This window comes from Ascaphus truei, chromosome 16, assembly GCF_040206685.1.
Source record: "Ascaphus truei isolate aAscTru1 chromosome 16, aAscTru1.hap1, whole genome shotgun sequence".
Lineage (NCBI taxonomy): Eukaryota > Metazoa > Chordata > Amphibia > Anura > Ascaphidae > Ascaphus > Ascaphus truei.
The window spans coordinates 27,392,944-27,418,716 of record NC_134498.1 but is presented as its reverse complement, the minus strand read 5'-3'; the positions used below and the strand labels follow the sequence as shown (position 1 = coordinate 27,418,716).

The window sequence follows — 25,773 nt, the reverse complement described above, 5'->3', positions numbered from 1 at the left end:
TATCCTAACCAGTACAACATCTAAACAGTACGAAAGAAAGGTTAATTTGAACTGGTTTCAAGATGCTTGCGTTCTAAAATCCAGAAAGAAACTTTTACACAATACTATTACTAACAGCACTGTTTCTGTTTAGGTCAATTCCTCAAGTCCATTTCCTGAGCCCAAGCATGGACGGCATTTTTCAAGTGAATCAACATATTCCCATTCTTCTGCAGAAGATTCCAGGCCGGATGCCACTGGAAGTATACACTCATCTGGATGCAGGACCAATTACAGGGAAAGGCGTTCTTGGCAAGACCTAATAGAAACTCCCTTAACCAGTTCAGGGCTTCACTTCCTACAGACTGTTCCTCCTGACACAGAATATATGGCTGGGCGAACTGGAATGTCCCCAGAAAGTAGGAGGCAAGCCACGCTACCAGTCCAAAGACGTCACAACCACGAAAGAGATGGACCTTTCCCTTTAGCAGAATGTCCAAGGGGACATACCTCACATGCCAGGCCGCAGAAGCAACGCAGCCAAAGCCTGCCAAGAAACAGGGATGTTAAAGGCAAATGTCGTACTAAGCCAGCAGGGCTATTGGAGGAGAAATCTGAAGATGAATTTCTGAAAAGGAAGCATGACTGTTCAAATAAAGAAGGTAATATGCTGCTTACATGACATTAATTTCAATTACCTTTTGGGGATTAATAATATAAAGCAATATTTATTTTACATCTAAATGTCTTTTAAGTAGAAACCCAATATTGTATTCTATTGTATTCTATTGTATTGTATGTCTTCATTTATGTAGCGCCAAAAGTGCCAAAGGGCAGGGGGGCCAAAGGGCAGGGAGGGGTGGGGGGGGCCAAAGGGCAGGGGGGGCCAAAGGGAAGGGAGGGGCGGGGGGCCAAAGGGCAGGGAGGGGCGGGGGGGCCAAAGGGCAGGGAGGGGCGGGGGGTCTAAGGGCAGGGAGGGCAGGGGGGCAGGGAGGGCAGGGGGGCAGGGAGGGCAGGGGGGCAAGAGGGCAGGGAGGGAGGGGGCAGGGAGGGAGGGAGGGGCGCAGGGAGGGAGGGGGCAAAGGGCAGGGGGGGCAAGAGGGCAGGGAGGGAGGGGGGCAAGAGGGCAGGGGGGGCAAGAGGGCCGAGAGGGGGCAAGAGGGCAGGGAGGGAGGGGGGCAAGAGGCCAAAGGGCAGGGAGGGGCGGGGAGGCCAAAGGGCAGGGAGGGGCCAAAGGGCAGGGAGGGGCGGGGGGGGGCAAAGGGCAGGGAGGGGCGGGGGGGGCAAAGGGCAGGGAGGGGTGGGGGGCCAAAGGGCAGGGAGGGGCGGGGGGGCCAAAGGGCAGGGAGGGGCGGGGGGGCTAAGGGCAGGGAGGGGCAAGAGGGCAGGAGGGCAGGGGGGCAAGAGGGCAGGGAGGGAGGGAGGGGGGCAAAGGGCAGGGGGGGCAAGAGGGCAGGGAGGGGGCAAAAGGCCAAAGGGCAGGGGGGCAAAGGGGAAAAGGGCAGGGGGGCAAAGGGGAAAAGGGCAGGGGCAAAGGGCAGGGGGCAAAGGGCAGGGGGAGGGAGGGCAGGGGTCAAAGGGCAGGGGGAGGGAGGGCAGGGGGCAAAGGGCATTGGGAGGGAGGGCAGGGGGGGCAAAGGGCAGGGGGAGGTAGGGCAGGGGGGGCAAAGGGCATTAGGAGGGAGGGGAGGGGACAAAGGGCATTAGGAGGGAGGGCAGGGGGGGCAAAGGGCAGTAGGAGGGAGGGCAGGGGGGGCAAAGGGCATTAGGAGGGAGGGCAGGGGGGGCAAAGGGCATTGGGAGGGAGGGCAGGGGGCAAAGGGCAGGGGAGGGAGGGCAGGGGGGCAAAGGGCATTGGAGGGAGGGCAGGGGGCAAAGGGCAGGGGAGGGCAGGGGGCAAAGGGCAGGGGAGGGAGGGCAGGGGGCAAAGGGCAGGGGGGGCAAAGGGCATTAGGAGGGAGGGCAGGGGGGGCAAAGGGCATTGGGAGGGAGGGCAGGGGGCAAAGGGCATTGGGAGGGAGGGCAGGGGCAAAGGGCAGGGGAGGGAGGGCAGGGGGCAAAGGGCAGGGTGAGGGAGGGCAGGGGGCAAAGGGCAGGGGGAGGGAGGGCAGGGGGGGCAAAGGGCATTAGGAGGGAGGGCAGGGGGGGCAAAGGGCATTGGGAGGGAGGGCAGGGGGCAAAAGGCATTGGGAGGGAGGGCAGGGGGGGCAAAGGGCAGGGGGAGGGAGGGCAGGGGGGCAAAGGGCAGGGGGAGGGAGGGCAGGGGGGCAAAGGGCAGGGGGGGCAAAGGGCAGGGGGGGCAAAGGGCAGGGTGAGTCAGGGACGCGTTAAATAACCCATTCCCCTGCGTTTCCTCACCTTGCACCCGGCCGCGCTCCTCTTCCTGCGGGTACCGGCCGCCCTCCTCCTCAACCTCGGGTTCCTCAGCGGCGAGGCTGAGACGCTCCGGTAAGGAGGTGCTGCGCCTCCCGCGGGGAGAGGCGGAGACAGCCGGAGGAGCGGCCTGTGTGAGGGGAGAGCCGCGTGCTCTGTGTGTGGGGGGGGTGAGCGGGGGGGGGTCAGCGGGGGGGGAGTGAGCGGGGGGGGGGGGGTGAGCGCCGGGTGAGGGAGTGGCCTATGGGTGGTGAGAGCCGTGGGGAGGTGAGAGTCCCCCGCTGTGTCCCGGGCGCTCGCTCCGCTCCCCCGCTGACTGTAGCGGCGCCGGGGGGGAGGAAAAAGCGCGGGAAAGCGGGAGACCCGGGGAGAGGAGGAGGTGCGCGCGGGTCCCGATGAGCGCCGCGGTGTGTGTGTGTGTGTGTGTCGTCACTCCGCCTCAGGCCAATGAGAGGTGTGCGGGGGCGGGCGGGCCAAGGGAGCAATCTCATTGGCCTGGCCCAAGGTCCAATCTGTTTGCCGCTAGGGACACAGGGAGACACATACAGACAGACAGGCAACGACACATAGGACACTTTGAGAAATATATAGTATATAAGAATAAGATAAGATACAGAAATGGGTCAACAAGAACCCAGAGCAGTGCCATGAAATAATGAATAAAGAGCAAGCATTTAATCACCTGTTCAGCTTCACTCATAAGGTTTTAAGCATATCCCTGCTTCAGCACAGGTGGTGCTGAAGCAGGGATATCCTGAAAACCTGACCTGTTCAGGGGGTCTTGAGGACTGGAGTTCAGCACCGCTAATCTAGTTACATCAAATCATGAGAAAGCAACAGTAATACAGTCTGAGGAGTGGAGGTCTGACCGAGCTGCTGTTGAGGCGTCTCATAATGTAAATATGCATAAACGCAGGGGAGCAACTTGGTGTTTTTGCACCTGGGGCAAGTTTCACCAATTGTCCCCCCCCCCCCCCTTAGCACACTGACAGACACTGACGCACATACAGAACACTGACGCACACACACAGCACACTGACAGACACTGAGGCACATACAGAACACTGACGCACACACACAGCACACTGACAGACACTGAGGCACACACAGCACACTGACGCACACACAGCACACTGACAGACACTGACGCACATACAGAACACTGACGCACACACACAGCACACTGACAGACACTGAGGCACACACAGCACACTGACGCACACACAGCACACTGACAGACACTGAGGCACATACAGAACACTGACAGACACTGAGGCACACACGGCACACTGACAGGCACTGAGGCACACACAGCACACTGACAGGCACTGAAGCACACACAGCACACTGACAGGCACTGAGGCACATACAGAACACTGACAGGCACTGAGGCACACACGGCACACTGACAGACACTGAGGCACACACAGCACACTGACAAAGCAAACTGTAACTGACAAATTTACACACAAACACACAAAGCATACTGACACACTGACAGACTGAAACACACACAGCAAATTGACACACACACATGCACAGCAAATTGAAAGACAAATACACACACACCTTCCCACAGCAACACATAACTCCTCACCCTGTCACGGAGAGCAGGGGCGGGCAAAGCTCTGCAGCTCTCTGCCTCAGTTCATCCCCAAACCTCTGCTGCCTGCTCTCTCCCCCCCAGCCTCTGCTGCCTGCACTCTCTCCCCCCTCCCCCCAGCCTCTGCTGCCTACTCTCTCTCTCCCCCCGCCTCTGCTGCCTGCTCTCTCCCCCCGCCTCTGCTGCCTGCACTCAGCCCCCTTCCCCCCGCCTCTGCTATCTGCTCTCTCTCCCCCCCAGCCTCTGCTGCCTGCTCTCTCCCCCCCCAGCCTCTGCTGCCTGCACTCTCTGCCCCCTCCCCCCAGCCTCTGCTGCCTGCTCTCTCTCCCCCCCCCTCTGCTGCCTGCTCTCTCCCCCCCTGCCTCTGCTGCCTGCACTCAGCCCCCTTCCCCCCAGCCTCTGCTGCCTGCTCTCTGCAATCCCCCCTCCCCCGCCTCTGCTACCTGCTCTCTCTCCCCCCCCCCCCCCAGCCTCTGCTGCCTGCTCTCTCTCTCCACCCGAAGGACGCGGGCCCCCGGGCATCAGCTACGCCCCTCCTTGGTACGCTCTCCCATCCCTATTTCTGGGTCACGTTGGGAGGAACGCCAAGCCTTTAGTAGCATGATGTTATGTGAAGATAATGCAGCGTTATCTTGAAATAACATGACATTAAGCCTATGCTAATGAGCTCTAGTACAGCCGTGTGGCATGTAATTGGCTTAGTGACTAAGGCATAACTCAGGGAAAATGGCATCCGTTACTGTTTTAGGTAACTTCACGTTATTACCCCTGATTTAACAGAGCTTAGTGAATCCCACCTATGTCTTAGTACAGGGGGGCTCAACTCCAGTTCTCAAGACCCCCCAACAGGTTATGTTTTCAGGATATCCCAGCCTCAGCACAGGTGGCCCAATCAGAGACTCAGTCGAAACTGCATCACCTGTGCTGAAGCAGGGATATCCTTAAAACCTGACCTGTTGGGGGGAGGGATCTTGAGGACTGGAGTTGAGCACCCCTGTCTTAGCACACCATATAGCCATTCAAGTAAGCACTATAATATGTGCTACGGTCCATATGTGCTACGGTCCATATGTGCTACAGTTCAAGTGCTACGGTCCATATGTGCTACGGTCCATATGTGCTACAGTCCATATGTGCTACGGTCCAGGACTCAAGTCCTCAATGTGTTGGTTTCCACAAAATTCTTAACTTCACTGTAAATATTAAAAGGGACCATAAATCCTTATCTGCCTATCCCATCATGCAGTCCCCTACGCTGTGACTTTCTGTGAAATGTCAAATACTTTAATGGGGTGGGTTAAGGAGACGTCTTGTGGAATTCTCATCACCTAGAAGCCATTTGAAGGACTAAAAGCAGTCTGCCAATTATCTTGCAGTGGACAAGAAAGAAAAAGAAATATTATCTAGTACGGATGGGCTGCAGGAACTCTATAGGACGTTGGAACAAGCTAGTTTATCAGCATTCGGGGAACAACGGCCCTCAACCAAACAGGAGTTCAGGAGGTCCTTCATAAAAAGGTGTAATGACCCAGTTATCAATGAAAAGCTCCACGGTATTAGAGTCTTGAAAAGCACTTTAAAAGTAAGTAAAACAAATTATCTTTTTTCCCACATGATATTTATAACAAACCGCGTGCATTGGCGTACAGATGTAAGCAGGCGCTACTGCGCACGCTGGCGCATTAGCCCCGCCCCTTTTTCATGCACGACTAATGCATTTACATGGCAGTTGCTGGCACGTTGTGCGTGTGCCCCCCCGCTGCAATAGCGCCGGCTACGTCTGTAGGTTTGCCTGTAGTTTGCGGAAAAAAGGAAGAGATTGCGGTAATAGTGCAGTGCGCTTCCATCATCTATGGCAAATAAAAATAACACTTGTTTGCACACTCACACGTCTCACACAAATCTGCAACCCTGCCTTTCCCCATTATCTCTTAACATACACTGTTTCCACTGCCGCAAGGGATTCTGGGAAATCATATGCAAACGAGCATTCACAGTCCTCCATGCAAACTCCATCCCATCTACTGTGCATGCAATGTATTGTATATAATGTATACCCTGTTCATTTATGTAACTGTATTTGTAACCATGCATTATTTGTCATACTAACTATATCCAGGACATACTTCAAAACGAGCGGTAACTCTCAATGTATTACTTCCTGGTAAAACATTTTTATAAATAAATAAAAATATATAAATAAATAGAGACGGGAGAAACTGTCACAATCCGTTTCCCGAAATTTCCCGAGCTTCCCATTCAAAATGCGTTCCGCGGTGTAAAATCCGTTGACGGATCGCCCTCTTTGAGACAGATTTGCAGAAATCCGTGGACCAAAGGAAGTGGCTGATCCAAACCCGCAAAATAAAATTTGCTCAGCTCTAGTCCCAACACTGTAAAGATAATGCTGAATTCCATCCGTGGTAGTTTTCCGTGTGTTATTTATACGCCTGGGATTTTTGTGCCTAACCTTGGAAGTCATCTCTCCTTTCATCACATTGCAGGCAAAGGAAGGGGACCTAGTCATCCTCAACAACCTTCTAGATGACCCAAGCTTGACGTCAAAGAAATTCAAAGAGTGGAAGCTAAAAAACTATGAGTTTTTCATGGACATTTGTGAGTACAGCGGAACCCTGAGACCTCAGAACGGCGCCTCCGAACTCGCTGCACCAGCACCCCTGCTGACACACACACACTCATTCATTGAAACGCACGTGTGACAAGCATTGGCACCATGAACAATACATTTGCTAGGTGCCGCGGGAAATCCAATCCAAGAAACACTGTATTTTTGTACATAATGTAATCAAAAGTATTGTAAATAGGTTGGATAAGAGAATAGTGCCACAGGATGCCTACGACATTGCATGAAAAAGTCAGTATTATTATTTCCCAAGTTATTTTTCTTTGTTCAACTGCTATATGTACCAATACCTGCATTACACAGAGAATCCATGCTGAGTTATAACGGAGGGACTATGCGTATATAATCAAGTACTGTATTACAGCTACACAAATTGTAAAGACCTCCCTCAAACATTTTATATATTTAGATATACAAGACACTGTCAAGATATTACACTGGATCTATGTATATAACATGGGAAATAGTAGTCGATAGTTACAATACGGCAACGATGACTCCTTCCTTGTTTTTTCATGCTTAGTATAGTAGACAGGAAAGGATGTCGGCCGCTGTTATTATTACACCTTTGTTTTTCCGTTAATAAGCATCTCTAGGGGTAGAGGGAGGTTCCAAACAAAAGGAAATGGCTCAGACCCTTAAGTGCCTTAAGATGTATATTGTGCATCCTGCAAACAGCAACTTCCTTGGTCCTTGTGAAATTAATGCATAAGACAAACACCAACGAGTGAGGAAGAGTGTGAACTATTGCCTGTTTATGGGATGCTCCAACTTAAGGTGGCTTCCAGTCAACTCCAGAGTACTTCGGATCAAAAGGACTCGTCTTGTTTTTGAAATGATAGTAGTCATTGCAGGATTATCAATCTTTCCACTGTGAATTTAGTGCCACTATCCTGTGACTTGTGTAACTCTGCTACGAATGCTAGCTTCTCGGCTGAATGGGAAATACCGTTTGTTAGGTATATTCTCTAGGAGTGAATATGCGAAGATGACTTTATTTCGGTTATCAGAGAAAGTGTTACTGGAATATAGAACTAGAAAAAAAAAAAAAGGAACGAGGTGAATTTATCCAATACATATGACAGCCGGTGCTGCTCACTTGGTTCTTCCATCTAATGCAGGGGGGCTCAACTCCAGTCCTCCCAACAGGTCAGGTTTTCAGGATCTCCCTGCTTCAGCACAGGTGGCTCAAACAGTCCCTGCTTCAGCACAGGTGGCTCAATCAGTGGCTCAGTCTTTGACTGAGCCACCTGTGCTGAAGCTGGGATGTCCAGAAAACCTGACCTGTTGGGTGGGGGGGGGGGGAGGGGGGCTTGAGGACTGGAGTTGAGCCCCCCTGATCTAATGATAGAGAATATTTTTAACTGAGGTCATGTTAATGCTGTTTGCCCAGGTTTGTCTGCTGTCATGGGTAATTCTTTCTCCCGCGAGAGCTATCTTTGTGACAACCCCTGCACATTACTCTGAATGACAACCTCGGCCTTTGTGCAAGCTTTCCAGGTCTCTTGTGCCGGCGATACTGTAAGACATGCTTTTATAGGTCTTGGGTCAACTCTTAAAAGGTAAGGGGACAGTAGCTGTGACATGAACCAAATTAGATCCATTCTAGAACACCTATTGTCGTGAGCAAGTCAATATTCAGACAAAAGTAGACATCAGGGGCACCTTTACCATTTACATTTTTTAAATAGACATTGTTGTATACTGCTTGAAGAAATAAGCAAAATGAGTAATTAATTGACAATTGTTAATGCATTAGTAACATTTAGATACTTTAGAACTGGAATTGTCCATTGGCTGCCAATGGTTTTGAGAACATACACTACTACACCAGAGCATCCCAACTCGAGTCCTCAATGACAGTGCAGGTATTAAGTATACCCCCTGCTTGAGCACAGGTGGCTCAGTCAAAATCATTGGGCACCTGTGCTAATGAGAGGATATCCTTAAAACCTGCACTGTTAGCTCGCCCTTGAGGACTCGACTCTACACTAAAGGAATCATTTGCCAGCTCTTCGTGCCAAATTGGTAATTACACTTTTGTAAGGGTCCCGTGTTAGAATACTGAAGGATATTCCTCAGATCCCACTGCTCATTCCCATTGGTAGTGGGTTTTCAAGGAGACGAAGGCCCTTATTCTGTAAGGTGTGCTAAGTGCTGATGACATGTTATCGCATGAAAAAGCCCATTGAAGACAATGGGGCTTTGCAAGCGATAGGACGTCCTTTGCGCTTATCACACCTTACAGAATAAGGGCCTAAGAGAGAGCTTACCTGATGGTTAAAGCAGTATAACTAAGCTTTCAAAGCAAACTGTGGGAGACAGCAGACACAAGCTTAAAGGGATCCACATTAAAGTGAATAAGAAGCAAAAGATGATGCACTGAGTTTATATTTGCATGCAATTACCCAGAATCCCTGGCTGCAGTAGAAGCATTGCATGCTGTATGAGTATGGGGACCTGTCTAAGACGTAAACTTGCTCATAAGTGTTCTTTACCATTACTGTACTCAGGTTGTCCGGTATCACCACAAACACAGTGAGTAATGAGCTGCGCATAAACGGGCATCGGAGTATAACTGCACAACCGGCACACCGAAAACTAGAACCTCAGCCACGTTAACGCCACGTCCACATTAGCAGCACTAGGATTTACACTGGGCCTACCAAATGATGGAACCCAAACTGAGTCAGATGGATTTGTAGATATTAAAATATCCTTTAATTAGATGAAGAGAAATGCATTGCTTTCTTACTTCTAGAAGAATAGAATTAAAAAAAAAATATATATATATATATATATATATATATAAGCATATATAACTCAATATTTTTATAAATGACGTAGCTCTTACTTATCATGGAGGAATGTGATAAACTAAACAAACAAGTGTTGATGTATACCACTTCAATAACATATTTATTTGTTCTCTATATAAGAAGTTATAGTTAAAATAAAAAATTTAAAAAAAGCAGAAACATGTTGGTGGATATAAAATATCTCAGTAAATCCAAGACACTACGGATTCGCAAAAGTACAACGTTTCGACCTTCTCTGAGGTCTTTCTCAAGTGACTGGCATACCCACAATACAAAGTGTCCACTATATATAAGCAAATAATCACCCCCCAAGTCTCTTCACCTGATGTGTAATCAGTGTCCCAGTCTTTGCCAATAAAAACCGTTTTGCGTCTGCACTGAGCTGTTTAATAACTGGAAACGCAAGAATGCTCATTTGCACCCCACCAATTGAATTACATGTCTACAACATTGCGATAGATGTCAAATTGTGTTAGTGACGTGATACGGGCCACTATCCACATCACCATGTTGCCCGTGACCCACCTCAATGTGGGAGCCAGTTATTTTGCTGCAGGGGGGGGGGGGGAGAGGTGGCATTAATGTTTATGCATGGAGATATAATAACCCCTTCACGCAGCAGAGGAAACGTCACGGTGCGTGCGCCACGTCTTTCCCAAACGTCACGGTATCGGTCACAATGTGGCAGCAAAGATTCCGTACATGTGCGGTAAAGTGCGCTCTGCTGCTGTAATGCGCATGTGGGAAACAGTGCGTTCCAGAACTTACCATCCACAAATCCTTCCTGACGCGGGGCAGTGTTCCCGCCCTGCGCAAGCCAATGTCTCCTGAGGTTTTGCTTTCCCCATTCGAGATGTATTATAACAGTGTCCGATTTCATTATGGGATCAATACAGACAGCATTTCAAACCACGTTTTGTTGCCTAGATGTTCTTCAATGTATTGTTCATACTGTATGATTTAGCGCAGGGGTGGCCATCTCCAGTCCCCAAGAGCCGCCAACAGGTCAGGTTTTCAGGATATTCCTGCTTCAGCACTGGTGGTTCAGTCGAAGAGCCACCTGTGCTGAAGCAGGGATATCCTTAAAACTTGACCTGTTGTTGGGCCTTGAGGCCTGGAGTTGGCCACTCCTGGCTTGGGGTAACTTTTGGCTTTAATTAACCCCTTTAAATCTAACGGAGCCTCTAACACATTATAGACATGTTAGGAAATGTGGAATCTAGAGGTAGAGAAGTGGCTGTGAAACATACCTGTTAGTTCCTTCATACACAGGGCAGTGTTCTAGTAGCCAGGTTTTGGGAAGTGTAGATGAAGCCGTATAAGTTGTAATGCCCTTAAAGCTGCCATCCCATGTAGCCGTCCACAAAGAAAACCTTTTTGTAAAAAAGATGTATTCTAATTGGTTTCCCTAAACAAATCCAAGCAGAGTCTTGGCTGCTTCCATTTTGGAGGCGAAATTAAATGTCAATGTAATTCCACCCCCCTCCCCCCATGTCCTTATCAGAGAACCAGCAAAGATAAGGGCAGGTGGGGACTCTGGCTGTAGAAGTGCTCGCTGATCACACAGTGACATCACACAAAAGGATCAAACCCCTCACAAGTCCCATCTCGTCATGTTTACAAACTTTAAAAAAAAATATTCAAATATACCTACCTATATGTGTCACATGTAGGTTAAAAAGACATCAGTCACACAAAGGTAACCCCTTAAACATGTCACCGCCATTAGCTCACTTTGGTCCTAGGAGGGAGCTGCTTTAGTGAGCCAGCATGTGACTCCTATGGAGATGTAATTATGCATTATATATATATATATATATATATATATATATATATATATATATATATATATATATATAATTACAACCATTTGTGTCGATTGGAGCGCTACTCTTATAGTGACCTAGTGTATATATATTGAGCCACCTGTGCTGAAGCAGGGATATCCTTAAAACCTGACCTGTTGGTGGTTCTTGAGGACTGGAGTTGGCCACTCCAGCTCTAGACTTACAGAGACTGCAGGTGAGGGAATAAGTGCAGTAGATGGCAGTGCTTGGCCACAATGGTAGATAGGAGAGACTGTGGGTGTGTGACAGTAGCCATGAGTCCAGGCTATTGAAATGCTTCATCCTGATGCTGTGTTGTTAGGCCTGATTTAAGGGGAGAGAAGGTGCTTGGTGTATAGGTAAGGACAGTGAAGAAAGAAGGTGCAGCAGTAGAGGTCGAATGGGTGGAAATGAGACAATTCTGAGCAAAAAGATTTAGAATCTCTAGAAATTAATGAATATTAAAAAAATGTCCAGGCACGCTAGAATCTAAATAAATGTATTCAGTGTATATTCTGTACAAAAGCGATTTTGGTTCATACTGACCCTGCATTGATGAAAGTCATTATGGACTAAAACATAAGCTTTTGCCTAGTGAGCATTTTCCATTTATTTGGATTTTGATTTGCCTAAATGTTTTTCTAACCGTCAATGATGCTGTTTGCTTGCTTTCGGCAGAATTATCTGTTTCTATTCCATTTGACATCCCATTGCATTTGCTTGTGGTGGTTTACGGGGTTTTTCTTGATTTGGTGTATTTGTGCTAATCCCATGTAACCTCCAGAAATTAGGATTTATAAATAACACTAACAAGAAAACATCCAACAAACGTGAACATAGAGAAGTCTTACCTGCAAATTCTCCTTTATTCATGTTGAAATTAGGTATGTCTGATTTGAAAGCTTGTGCACTCGGCAAATCCAGCCCCTTAACCGCGAGTATATTCTGCAACGGAAACATAACCGCAAGTGTTAGGGGAGGAAAATCCATGAAACAGTTTGGCAATAATCAAGGAACACGCATTGTGTAAAATTCATGTCATTCTAATTTTGCACCTTCTCGCCTTTTTAAAAAAAAAATTTTTTACTCCCTTCGGGGATTACTTCTGATCTTTTCCAACGCAGTTTTTATTTCTCTTTCAGGAGATCTAAGCGTTTGATTAATCAAGTGCCCGGGAGGTCAAAATACAACTTTCCCCAGTGCCGTTTAAAGGTTACTAAGGTAACCTCAGAAGCTAGAGAAAAGCATTTTTTTTTAAAGTGCAGGACATGCTAATGGACAAGATACAGTACTAGCATTATATGCTTTAAGGGATTACTGCGAATAAAAACAGCTATGCTCTTAAATGTGCCCTACGTGTTATATAAATGCAAAGGAACAAAAACATGCATATGGCATTCTGAATGACCCCACAGTGCCTTGTCCATGAGCCACTTGAGCAGAATTTTAACTTGTTTTTCGCTGGTTACAAGGCTACTTTTCTTAATGTGCCAGACCCATTAACTGGGCATCATTTAGTTAAGGCCAAGCAAGAGTAGCAGATTTTTCAGTTAAAAACAGAGTTATTGACATCTATAGAGGGAAAGGCTTAATTCATTCTGCAAACCTTTTGGAAGTAGGTAGAAGGTTGTTTTGTTCCAGTAATGCCAAGATGTTAGGATTTGCTTGTGCAAGCTAGCACTAATTGTGTTTGCCCCAGACATAGAAGACACACATATGGATAATATACATGCATGGGATTTTTGGGATGCCAAGGAGTACAAATAGTGAGAAACATCATTACAAATATACCTGTTTGCCTATTTTACAATGATGTACTGTTTTGGTAAATAGACATTTAGCACTGCTGCTGATACCCACTATGGTTCGTCAACTGCCAAAGGGTTACAACTATTACTGAGGATCCCTCTGCGAATGCTAGGACCGGTACCCAAGCCGTTATGGAAAGTGACTTAAAAAGGAGAGAAAATATATGAAGGGATGTTTTACAACGCTCATCATTTCCATTCCTAACGTAGGAACAGAACAGGAGATTCTAGATTTAAAACAGTTATACTTATACAGTATTTGTTTATCCCTAATTCATTCTCACATAGCAGTGGCCACCCATGCCTCACTGGATAATGAATGCCTGAACATCTTAAAAGCTAATTTATGTGCCTCAAATACAGAGATAAAGGACCACATTTACTGAGAGGTGCTAAGCCATAAGGCACTTGTGGCACAGTGAATTAAATGAATTGTAAGGTGGCTTATGGTTAGCACCGCTTAGTAAATACAGTATATGGCCAAAGTGACTTGTCCAACATCACAAAGACTTAATGCTCGGTCTTGAACTCTCCCACATAAAACACCAGTAAAAACATGGGCATCCTTTAATAAAAATAACAAGCGAAGGTGTCCGATGTTTTGGTTTGAATATGCACTGACTGTAAATGCACCATTTAGCACAGGGGTGGGCAACTGCAGTCCTCAAGGGCCACCAACAGGTCAGGATTTTAGGATATCCCTGCTTCAGTACCGGTGGCTCAATCAGTCCCTGCTTTGGCACGGGTGGCTCACTTACACGGGTGCCTCTGATTGAGCCACCTGTGCTGAAGCAGGGATATCCTGAAAACCTGACCTGTTGGTGGTGCTTGAGAACTGGAACTGCCCACCCTTGATCTAGCAGACTGACTACATGCTCTGGGCTGCCTGCTGCAAATTGGTAGTAGTAGCTAACATTATTGAAACTCTTAACCAGAAATGCCTGTCCACGGCCAAAGAACCTATTCAGTGTGAAAGCATTGAGGGCCTCTAATGACCCTTGCGTTCTTCATTGAGCAAGGGAATGCATAAATGTAGCTTTATATGCAAAGGCAGGTGGGCTGGGACAAGGGGACAATGCACTAGAATATAATCATGTTCGACACTGATGCTGTATTACAAATAAAATATCTAACCAAGGTATACCTGGGCCATGGGTATGTGCCTACTTTAACACAATAAAGACGATGACTTGTGCAAATAGGAAGTGTTTTTCTGGATAAAATTATATATATATATATATATATATATATATTAGTGCAGAATAAATGAGTTCTTCAGTATTAGGTGATACCTTTTTTATTGGACTAACAATTTATGTCATAGGACAAGCTTTCGAGTTATCCTCTCTCGAAATAACTCTCGAAAGCTTGTCCAATAAAAAAGGTATCACCTAATACTGAAGAACTCATTTATTCTGCACTATCGCGGCTATTTTCTGCTATATATATGTATATATATATATATATATATATATATATATATATATATATATATATATATATATATGCAAATACAACTGTATGCTCACTGTATGCAATACAGTTGTACTGTATTTGCATATTTGCTTTCACATACGACTCCCTTGTACTATGGCTTGCACTTTACCTGCATATAAACTGTGACGTAGGCTGTAGTAATGTTTTGTTTTCTATACAGAGGTTGGGATACCAAAGCAGTAGCATTATACGGCTGGTGTTCAACCTGTTCTATTTACATACCCTACTATGGTAACGTAAGACCGCCAGCAGGTAAAGCTGGGGTCCCTGAGCTTTGTCCGTTTTACAGTTGTATGTAAATATTGACCATATTCCTATTTCTGCAGCAATAGTTACAAACCAAACTTTCCCTAGGACTGTTTCCCACGATGCCCCTGTTATATGCACCTTGTTCTCTGTAGAAAAACCTACTACTGTAGTTAGTCCACCAGATGGGGCAATTTCTGTTGACTTTTTATGATATACATAGAGGCAGAACTGTTACTTTTTTTTTAGCAATTCTTCTGAGTTTGAAGTGATCTTTTTAACAAACGTTGTCAGGTGAATTTGTTGTATTGGAGTTTGGAGTACAGTACAATGACAGCGTTGCAATTTCAATGCTCACAGGAGAAAATAGCACATTACGTCCCAATATGTGTCGTGTAAAACAGCAGCGCAAGGAAAATTCAACGTACTGCTAATGTGTTTTACGTTTAGATTTTTTTGATATCAGCCTTTTCATACCTTAGAATAAGAATTGTGTTTTCATAATGATAATGATTTACATGTTTGTGTACAGCTGTTTGTCTCACATCTTTACCTGCGCTACTACAGTGTTCAACCAAAACTATCTTTCTGTATAAGAAATCCACTTCTCATAGAGCAGGAGTGGCCAGCTCCAGTCATCAAGGGCCACCGACTGGTCAGGTTTTCAGGATATCACTGCTTCAGCACAGGTGACAATCAGTGGCTCAGTCCCTGTGCTGAAGCAGGGATACCCTGCAAACCTTGCCTGTTGGTGGCCCATTGGAGACTGAGCCACTCATTGAGCCACCTGTGCTGAAGCAGGAATATCCTGAAAACCTGACCTGTTGGTGCCCGTTGAGGACTGGAGTTAGCCACTCGTGTCACAGAAAGAGAAAGACTTGGGGGGTGGGGAGGGAATTGCAACCCAAACTAATCCGATACTTTATAACAAAGGGAATTTATCTGAAAAGACTAAAGTGCACAGATCCGGCCCACAAACAACAATCATTATAGCTCATATTTATTAAGCAGCGCCAAGTCAGGAGAACAGACTGTAATATACCTTATGTCATAGCACCGCTTAGATAATATGGGCTTATATCTTTATATTAGTGCTAACCTATCACTTTGCGTGGGCAAGGCAGGTAACAGATTTATATTTGTAGTACTGCTGTTTCAACAGAAGAAAAACATGAATAGCTGGTATATTATTTAGGGGCTTATTCTATCTCCACCCAAGCAGCCGGTGTGTCTGTTTTCGGACTTGAATAGGGAATTTAGCATTTACCGCTCACTTTCTCGTTTATGGCTCATAAATCAATGTATTGTGCAACGGGTTTTGTATACTAAGAGGGTGAGTTAGTGGCGATCGGGTCACTATCGTACGGAAACTCCCACTGACTAAAAGGTTTAACTGAAGCACTGAAAGTAGAGAAATAGCAAGATATTGTACACATAACTATACCCCAAATAATTACAAAGCACGTTGACATAGTTAGATACGGGAAGTTTATTGTACACTATTCTAGGTTTATTCACTGAAGTATAAGCCATTAATAATATTTTAAAGCTATTAACTTATAGACTGTTTACTATATAAAAAAATGACTTTTGCACTTTTTTTGTCACGGCAGAACACGGCAACTCTGGAGCTTGATACACAGACATATTTGATAGATGATCGTCCATTAATAAGGCATCATATACAACAGATTTGTTTAGATATTTTTGTCCACATTTGCACGAGTAAAAAAATGCAAAGGCCATTCAAAAGCATAATAAATAACCAGGCCCAACAAAACCGTGTGGAGGAGGTCCTCTTATAGTTGCAAAATGTTGGTATCATACTGTATGTATGCTTTCCTAAAATATAAATGAATATGGATCAAGGTGTTACCATTTTAAAGGTGCAATCCCCCTGATCTGAATTTTTGTTTCTTTACAGATTTTGATACAGGAGACCACCTTGAGTCCTAGACGTGTCTTCTTTACCAACAACAATGCTTAGTAATAAACAAATTTTATTGTAAAGGATAGTACTTTTTTTTTTTTTTAAATAAAATAGCATGGCCATTGAACTATTTCTGGATTCCTTGGAACGCGTCGGGGTATTAAGTAGAGCTCGGTGAGTTCTAAAGTGGAGACCTAGAACTAGTGAAATTGTTGCGAGTCACAAGGCGTAGGCAGGGGAAGCCAGTGAGAGATCAGGTAATTTTCCATTTTGAAATAAAAGTCTGAGTTAGAACTTGCGTTGTCTCCTTTACGTAAACATTTATGATTAAATAGAAAAAATTTGAAAGAGCTTTTCTACATTAACCTGTTGTGGCACACGGTTGTTCAAAGATTAAGGATCCTACTTCCTAAGCAGTGCTAAGCCATATAGCACGTTCTGGCCCATTCACGGGAATGACCCACAAGGATGCTCATGGCTTAGCACTTCTTTGAGTATATGGTATTAAGGTATCTCTATATTCAAAATATATCTGAGAACAGGCTGATGCTGATGCAAACTCCAAGTAATCTCCAGTATCAACGTCCCACAAAATGCACGCCATACACTTGCTTGAACCACAGCTGGTATATTAAAATACTAGGGTGTTACTTGAAGGTCCCAGCGACAATGAGCTCTCCATATTACCTCAAGAAAGCAAAGATGCTGCAGTAGCTCAATGGAATAGCATGCGAAAAACCAGACCAGTACCTGGGCCACATGTTCTCACATGGTAAAACAACAAGGGTACTCCGATGTAGCAAGGGTAGCATGGGTGAAAACAGACTGCATGCTTAAATCCCTTTACAAAGGTGTCCCAACAGTATTTCCCTCATAGGCTTGTTCTAATATCCAAGATATAATTCTAAAGCCCAGCACCACAATGCCCTGTTAAATCAGGGCTCATACCGTGACGTTACCTAAAACCGGAATGGATGTTCTGTTACGAGTTAATATGGTATCCTCAAAGCTAATTATATGCAAAAACTAGGTCCCAGCTACATCTCCTTAGCAGAGGCTTAATGGCATGCTATTGCAGCATAGCGTTTTGTTCCACTAATGCCATGGTCTTAGCTTTACTCTTACCCAAACTCACAAATAGGGCTTTTTCTGCAGTGGAGAGGAAAATAATGCTGGAAACTAACGCAATGTTATTTAAGTGATGCCGAGCTGTGGCATTACCCCCACGCAGAAGCTGCAGAGCCCTGTTTTAGTGTCTGGATAGGAGTAACTTAACGTGTAGGTATAACCGCAATAAAGTAACAGTAAGTCCCTGCCTTAACCCTCACAGACTATGGTGGATAAGTGACACTATAACACTTCATTTGCAAGGCATTTGTGTATCATTGCCACAAGCGTTGTTATAGTGAACTTAACATTATGTTATTGTCATTTGAGGATACGCCATTAGTCTTAACGTGACTTTAAAGTTAGGTTACCGCCACGTTAAAGGAGCACTCCTGGCGACACCTTTGGTCTTTAATTAGGGTTGAAGCTCCGGGGGCCCCCTGTCCTGGAGATACAGACCTCAGATGGGGGCGCCGGTATCTCTGTGCAGTTTAAAAGTCCTCTGACACATGGGCCAATAGGAAAATACAAGGGATGACATCACTGTTTCCTATTGGCCTGCGGGACATTTAAAGCTTCCATATTGATAGCCCCGTCTGGGCTGCTACCGGCACCCCTTCTGATGCAAGTATCTCGGGAAGCAGGGGGTCCCCGGAGGTGAAATGAACGTGGTTCAGCTCCAGAAACCCCCTGGTATAAACCTATTTTTTTTAAACACACCGATAAGTGTTGCCAGGACTTCTGCTTTAAATGACTTCACAGAACATTGTGTGCCTGGGCCTAGGGGAGCTTAGCCTCTTAACCGGAACGGTTTCCTTTCCTTTCTTCAGCCCCGTATGTCTTACTGTCACTGGCTGCATTTTTATTTCACTCGCAGGTAACTTGTTATGTTTTTGTGTGTCTACAATGAGAACATTTATGAATGGAAAATGCACTGTGTGTTGCTCAATCTGCAGATACCTCGAGGTACATTGCACAGATGTGTAAGTTGTAAGTTGCACTGCAACATTAAAAAAAATAAAAGGAACATATTGCTCTTTTATCGAAAATATTAACTTATTTAAAAAGAAAATGTAATCTGTACATAATTGAAAAATACATTTTTTTCTTCCTAAATTAAAAAGTAGCTCTTGTTTCGGGGGGGGGGGGAGGGGGGAGAGTTATAAACCTCAAATTGTAAAAACTTGACTTCAATAAACTGAATTCTCTGCACTTAATTGTCTTCAAATTTTTTTATATGCTGCATGTTGGTCAACTACATAAACCCCTTGATTTCAAAGTTTCACTTGGTTATATTTTTCTCAAATCTGCTATGCACAAGCAAAAACCTGAAGATAAGAGCAGGCGTATGGCTATTCTAGAAATATAGTAGCATTAGTTTATACAGGAGTGGCCAACTTCAGTCCTCAAGGGCCACCAACAGGTCAGGTTTTCAGGATATCCCTGCTTCATCACAGGTGGCTCAGTCAAAGCCTGAACCACTGACTGAGCCACCTGTTCTGAAGCAGGGATATCCTGAAAACCTGACCTGTTGGTGGCCCTTGAGGACTGGAGTTGGCAACCCCGGGTTTAGAAATAACAGTGTGTGTTGAAAATCACCTTCGTTTTTAGAAATATACTAATAATTCCCTGGAATTTAATACAAATGCCTGATGTCCTATTTTAGGCTGGGAAACATGCAAAAGCTGACCACTGAAAAAACTAGAAAATAGCTAACTGAACAATATATTTCTGCCCTGAAGAAAGTCTACTGTCTGCACCAGGAGTGGCCAACTCAAGTCCTCAGGAGCCACGGACAGGTCAGGTTTTCAGGATATCCCTGCTTCAGCACAGGTGGGTCAGTCAAAGACTAAGCCACGGATTGAGTCACCTGTGCTGAAGCAGGAACATCCTTAAAACCTGACCAGCTGCTGGCCCTTGAGGACTGGAGTTGGCAACCCCTGGTCTGGACTGAAATGTGAGCATGAGAGATAATAAAAATACTTTTTTGCATGTTGAGTGCCCAGCTTTTGCATGTTGTTTTATGTCAGTGTTGGAGAATTAGGGCATTTACCCGATATTCTCTATGTTGGTTTGATTTCTTTCTTGCGTGTGCTCAGGCATACTTGGGCCTTGTGCTATTTTAGGCTGCAATTCCTGACTAAATGGGATGACTCAAGAAGATTACGCGGTAATCAATGCTGGCCAATTTATTTTCCAACATTCACAGTGCATGGCAAAAACGGCCATTCTTCCAGGAGACTAAACATCTCGGAGTTAATTCAGTTTCTAATGGCTTTTGGCTTTCAGTGGTTAAATGGATGCTCTAGCAAGTTTTCACATCAGCAAGCCAATCAATAACTACGTTATCTGAATCCCTTGGTAGACTTCAAATGACGTCTCCGCTTTTGATTGGTTCCAGTATTGCCAACCGAACTGCATAGCCTCATGCATTTGTAGTCCATTCCTGGCTCTACAAGTCTGTATTTTCTATAGAGTTCAAAAAAAGGAGTGAGATAGGAATCCTAGGTCCATATTTACTAGATTAATTTAACGATTTTCTTAGTGGAAAACAGAATCCCCTCACAGATGATGAAAGCCAATATAGTGGTGATCCCTAAAGAGTGTAAGGACCCTTTATGTTGTGGCAGCTATAAGACAATCAATCTCACTGCTTAATACGGACTTGAAAATGTATAGTAAAATCCTGGCTAACAGGTTGAACCCAATACTTCCTAGGATAATCCATTATGACCAAGTGGATTTTGTGAGCGAACGCCAGGCATCAGATAACACAAGGAAAATTGTCAATGTGATTGAAGAGGTCCACAAATCCAAAGTGAAGGATTGGGTCTAGATGTGGAGAAAGCGTTTCATAGGATAATATGGGATTTTCTAGATAAAACGCTAGAGGCATTTGGGTTCTCTGGGTTTTTTGTTTTTTTACAGGGGGTCCGCGCCCTTTACCAGACACCGACAGCCACTCTGAAAATACCATGAGGGGAGAGGAACCTAATAAAAATAAAGAATGGAACTAGACAGGGGTGCCCCCTTTCTCCTCTTCTTTTTGCCTTGACAATCAAGCCTCTTGCGGCAACAATTAGAACCTCCCCAAATATGCAAGGGATTAAAATAAAAGATGAGTGCTATAAAATATCGCTCTTCACGGATGATATTCTTACTATTTCTAACCCTCTGGTGTCCCTTCCGAATTTACAATCCATCCCTCCATGGATTCGGAGATCTATCAGGATATAAAGTCAATGTAGGAAAGTCGGAAGCGTTAAATCTAACCCTAACGGAAAGGGAAGTCGAGGTTCTCAAAGGACACATTGACTACGAGTTGAAAAAGACCCATTTAAAATATCTGGGAATTCATCTCACTAGATACTACAACTCGCTATATAAATATAATTACCCTGAGCTTTTTTCTAAGATAAGAAAGGCTCTACAAGTCTGGAATTCCCATTGTATCTCCTGGTTAGGGCATAGTACTGCGGTTAAGATGAATATCCTCCCCAGACATCTGTACTATTTCCAAAAATTACCAATAACTGTTCCGCATACAACTATAAAAAGAGATTCAAAATCAAATTATGTAATTTATCTGGCATCATAAACAACCAAGGGTAGCCATATCAATTATGTTGGAGTCTAAGGAAGGAGGCTGTATGGCAGTACCAAATATTTTAAAATATTATATAGTATCTCATTTGAACAACAGTATACTTGCCTAAGCAAGTACAAAAAGACCCCTTCAGTAACAGCACTAGCTTAAGTGAATGTATAATGTATGTATTAAAACGTAACATTTAATGGTTAATTAAGTTAATATAAAGTTGGACAAAAACAACCTAACGAACAGCACATACAACGATTAATAATCACGAAACTGATGACACAAATTAAAATAAAATATTACATAATATACTCTTAATCTAAGCAATAGTTAGTGCCAGTTTAGTATTAGAAGGGCTAATGGCTGGTGAAATCCTACCACCTTCACACTGCTAGATCACAGTATGTAACAGAAAGCTGTTCAAATGGGTTGTTATGTACGCAGCTTATTCTTTGGTCAGATGGGTGTATTAATAGATACCATGTGCTGGATACTACTTGACCACGACTATGCATGCATTTACTCCGTATGGTGTATTAATAAACACCACCGAAATAGAATTAGCCGAGTATGGTGTTAATACAGAAAAGGTGTATAAGTAGCGGTCAATCTGTAACGAGACACTACTTAATTTGTAGTGTTAGAGTGTTATATGCTCAACCCATTTGAACAGCTTTCTGTTACATAATGTGACCTAGCAGTGTAAAGGTGGTAGGATCAGTTTCGTGATTATTCGTTGTATGTGCTGTTTGTTAGGTTGTTTTTTCATTTTCCTCTCTACCTCTGGCACCACCTTTTCTTTATAGACTGTAGCAAGAGCTCTCTCCCATCCCTTCTCCCCATTCCCTGGTATCTCATTTGAGACAGATGGTTTACTGGCACTCCCCGGGAAGGACTTACGCTTGGGTAGATTTGGAGAGCTCACTAAAAAGCCTGGTCGGTCTGCCTTCTTTGCTATGGTCGAGCCCCAGGGTTGGTACTAGGAGTCACTTAGACCTGATGGTAATCGGATTCTCCCTAAAAATCTGGAGCTAGCAAAAATGAAATATAAAGTTATGTCAACTCCATCCAGACTTACTCCCGTTTGGTAACCCAGGATTCCTGCCGGGATTCCAGGGTCAAGGTTTTGAATCCTGGAGACAGCGAGGGATCCTAGAGACGGGAGATCTATTAGAAAAAGACAAGCTGATGTATTTTGAAGAATTGACTAGAAAATATGGACTACCCCCAACTGAGATGTTGAAATACATGCAGGTCCGACATTTTGTTCGGCAGGGTTTTTATGGGGAGGAATTCCCCGATTACACACGATTCGAAGATTTATGCAAAACAAAAAAAATACCAATACGGTCTGATCTCATCTCTCTACTAGGGGTTAACCCCTCAAAAGGATACCCCGGACCATAAATTTATGGATCAGTGGGCTCTGGGACTTCCAGACTGAAATAAGAAGAGGACTGGGAAGATATTTGGGACAATGCAGGCAAAACCTCTATATAGACAGTAACAAAGCAGAATATTTACAAAATTCTGCTGCGTTGGTATTACACCCCCAAGAGGTTAAAGCAAATGTTTCCGGAGTCTACTGATAGATGCTGGAGGGGTTGTGGGCAGATAGGGGATCTAGCGGATATTTGGTGGTTCTGTCCAGTTATGCAGAAAAAAATTGGAGGACAAATCTGAAATTGATAGAAGATGTGACGGGGATTAAGATACCGCTAGACCCAGTCTTAATTATCCTGGCTAGACCCATGGATGATGTGAACCAGCATAGTCAAATTGATTATGCATATTTTAACGGCGACTACAGTAGATGCGCTGCAGCAGCATAGAAGAAAACATTTCCGCCCTCAAGAAGAGAGATTATTAGAAGGGTTAATGATGTCCAACTAATGGAGAGACTCACCTAATTTCTGAATCATACCACAAGAAAGTTTGATAGAGTATAGGAACCTTGGGATAAGGATATGATTGTAATAGAAAGGAGGATTTGGGAGTGAGGAGAAGATATGTGGTTTATAGAACGATGTATGTGATGTAATGTGACTGTTGATGACTAAGAATTTTGTCCTCTCTCCCTTTTTTTCTTCTTCTTTCTTCTGTACCCTCCCTTCCCCATTTATCTGAAAAATCTCAACAAAAATACAAGTTTAAAAAAATTAATTAAAAAGTTGGGAGAGGTGACAGGTCTGATGGACGGAGGTGAGAGGTCGGAGGGAGAGTTCGGAGGAAGGGAAGTAACAGGTGTGAGGGAGGGATCCTATGATTCCCAAGATACTTACTGGTAAAAAAACAAACAAAAAAAAAAAAAACACACTACGTAAAAGTTACCCATTCCTGTCCCCTCTATGGGAAACAAAATGGCGGCTTAACTTTCCTGCCTTATGTGGGTCAATAGGAAGCTGCCATATCATCCTTGGGCAGCTTCCTGGTAGAAAAAAAGGGGGGTCCTCTGGCGCGTTGCTCTGCTTGTGGCTCCACGGCGTTTAAAGCATATAAAATAAGGGAGAGAAGAGAGGGGACCACAGTAAGGGACCAACACAGTGGTTATACACAGCTCTTCGTTTGAATAAGGGGAGGGGGGGGAGTGAGGGTGGTTAGAAGATCAGTGGAGGTTGAAAGATAATGCTGAATGAGAGGAGACACACTTACATCAAAATGTCCAATATCTTGAGTTGTTGTACTCTTCTCTTTATATGACTGTAATTGTTGAGGGTGAGGAAAAGCCTCCTGGTATCCTCCTTAGCAAAAAATAAAAGGGAAAAAAATAGTGCAATAGAATTTATTAACAGTTGAAAAAAAGAGATTTAACACTTACAAGCGGCCGATAATTTCAGGCATAGAGAGGAGATGCTGCCAGACTCCACAACGAGTCCCTTCCTGGGTTGGGGTGGTTTGTCCTGGCTGTTTCCCTATTGGCAGATGATTACTGTGTTGATCTTCACTGTAGGTGGCTGTGCTGAGAGTTTCCAAAAGCCCGTGCACAGGCTATGTCCTCCTCAAACTGCCTGCCCCTCAGCATACACAGATTCCAGCTCCCTGCTCCGTTGCGCGTGCGCATGCGCAGACGGCGGGACGCTGAGCCAGATAGAGCAGGGGAATCAGATCCTCACTACGGTGGCTTGTTGTGGCCAAAAAACGTCAAACGCGTTTCGCCAATGCTTCCTCAGTGACGTCACGAAGAGCTGTGTATAACCACTGTGTTGGTCCCTTACTGTGGTCCCCTCTCTTCTCTCCCTTATTTTATATGCTTTAAACGCTGTGGAGCCACAAGCAGAGCAACGCGCCAGAGGACCCCCCTTTTTTTCTACCAGTATCTACACAGAGGTTGGTGAATCACCTCTGAGAGACTCAGGCTGTGGAACTGCATTGTGCAAAGACTGAAGCTACATACTGAACAGTAGGATAACCCACTTTTGGCGCAACTTTTCTCTCTTTTATATTATTGGGCAGCTTCCTATTGGTCAGGTGACTCTGGAGTATTAAATACAAGCAAGGACCAGTGCTACTTTTATTGGTAAGTATCTGGGGAAATAGGCGGTCCCCGTAGCTAAAAAAATAACAGTTCAGATGCAGGGACCCCCTGCTTCTCACCCTGGTAATACTACTTGAAGGAATTACCATTAAAAGGTAGGCCTACTTTGATGACATCACGGCTTCCTATTGGCTGGAGCTAGGTTGATGCAGGGAGCCATTTTGATTTCCCGTAAGGGAACAAATATCACAACACATTAAAAAGGTGGATTTATCTGGAACCAGGGAATTGAGAATATCGCAAATAAAGCATAACTACAAAGGCGGTTTGCCTCTTTAAGTTACTGATTATGTAAAACTGCCTTTGAATAAAATGACCTGCCTCAGTCTTGTTACTTCGCAGTTAAAAAAAAAAATCTTCCTCTGTATATTAGCCGACTCACATTCAGGTAAATCCACCAAAAAATAGCTGCGCACAAAATGAATCCTTTCCTATCTCAAGTGGTAATTTATCTAATTATTAATATGATGTTCCATGACGATCGACCTTTAAAAGGAGTTTGAAAATCAATGTTTTTTGTTTGGTTAAAATTGATTAGGATTCTGTTTCCTTATCTGGGCAGCGCGTGATCAAGCGAAAATTGCAATAATCCTTTCAACGTGAAAAATAAGCGGTTTTGTGCGGCGTTATTCCGCTAGTTTACACATTAACCCTTTCAGTGCTCGCTGGGCTTTTACACACATTGCTTACCAATGATATATGATGTTAATTTCACCAGCAGCTCGTCACATAACGGAATACAACATTATTACAGGTATGTTACCAGCATGGACAGGCACACTTATTCCAACTCATTTATATAGGCAAT

General features: G+C 44.6%; 1 protein-coding gene and 1 long non-coding RNA gene across 6 annotated transcripts in view; one reads left to right on the top strand and one right to left on the bottom strand.

Annotated features, from left to right (window-relative positions):
• Positions 1-18,967, top strand: part of LOC142467326 (connector enhancer of kinase suppressor of ras 2-like) — a 497,579-nt gene extending 478,612 nt beyond the window's left edge. For 3 of the 5 annotated variants that reach the window (XM_075572877.1, XM_075572874.1, XM_075572873.1), the window contains exons 22-24: positions 134-641; positions 5,332-5,537; positions 6,460-14,371. In XM_075572877.1, coding sequence (XP_075428992.1) covers positions 134-641; positions 5,332-5,537; positions 6,460-6,675 — 930 coding nt within the window. In that variant the 3' untranslated portion in view covers positions 6,676-14,371. Of the gene's footprint in view, positions 1-133; positions 642-5,331; positions 5,538-6,459; positions 14,372-16,719 lie in introns of those variants that run through there. The other 2 variants (XR_012788363.1, XM_075572875.1) reach the window with 2 other exon arrangements.
• LOC142467328 (uncharacterized) overlaps positions 1-25,773 on the bottom strand; it is a 38,699-nt gene that overhangs the window by 9,903 nt on the left and 3,023 nt on the right. The window contains exons 2-3 of the long non-coding RNA XR_012788366.1: positions 12,096-12,189; positions 10,669-10,791 (exon numbers count right to left, since the gene is read on the bottom strand). This is a non-coding gene — a long non-coding RNA (uncharacterized LOC142467328). The remainder of the gene's footprint in view (positions 1-10,668; positions 10,792-12,095; positions 12,190-25,773) is intronic.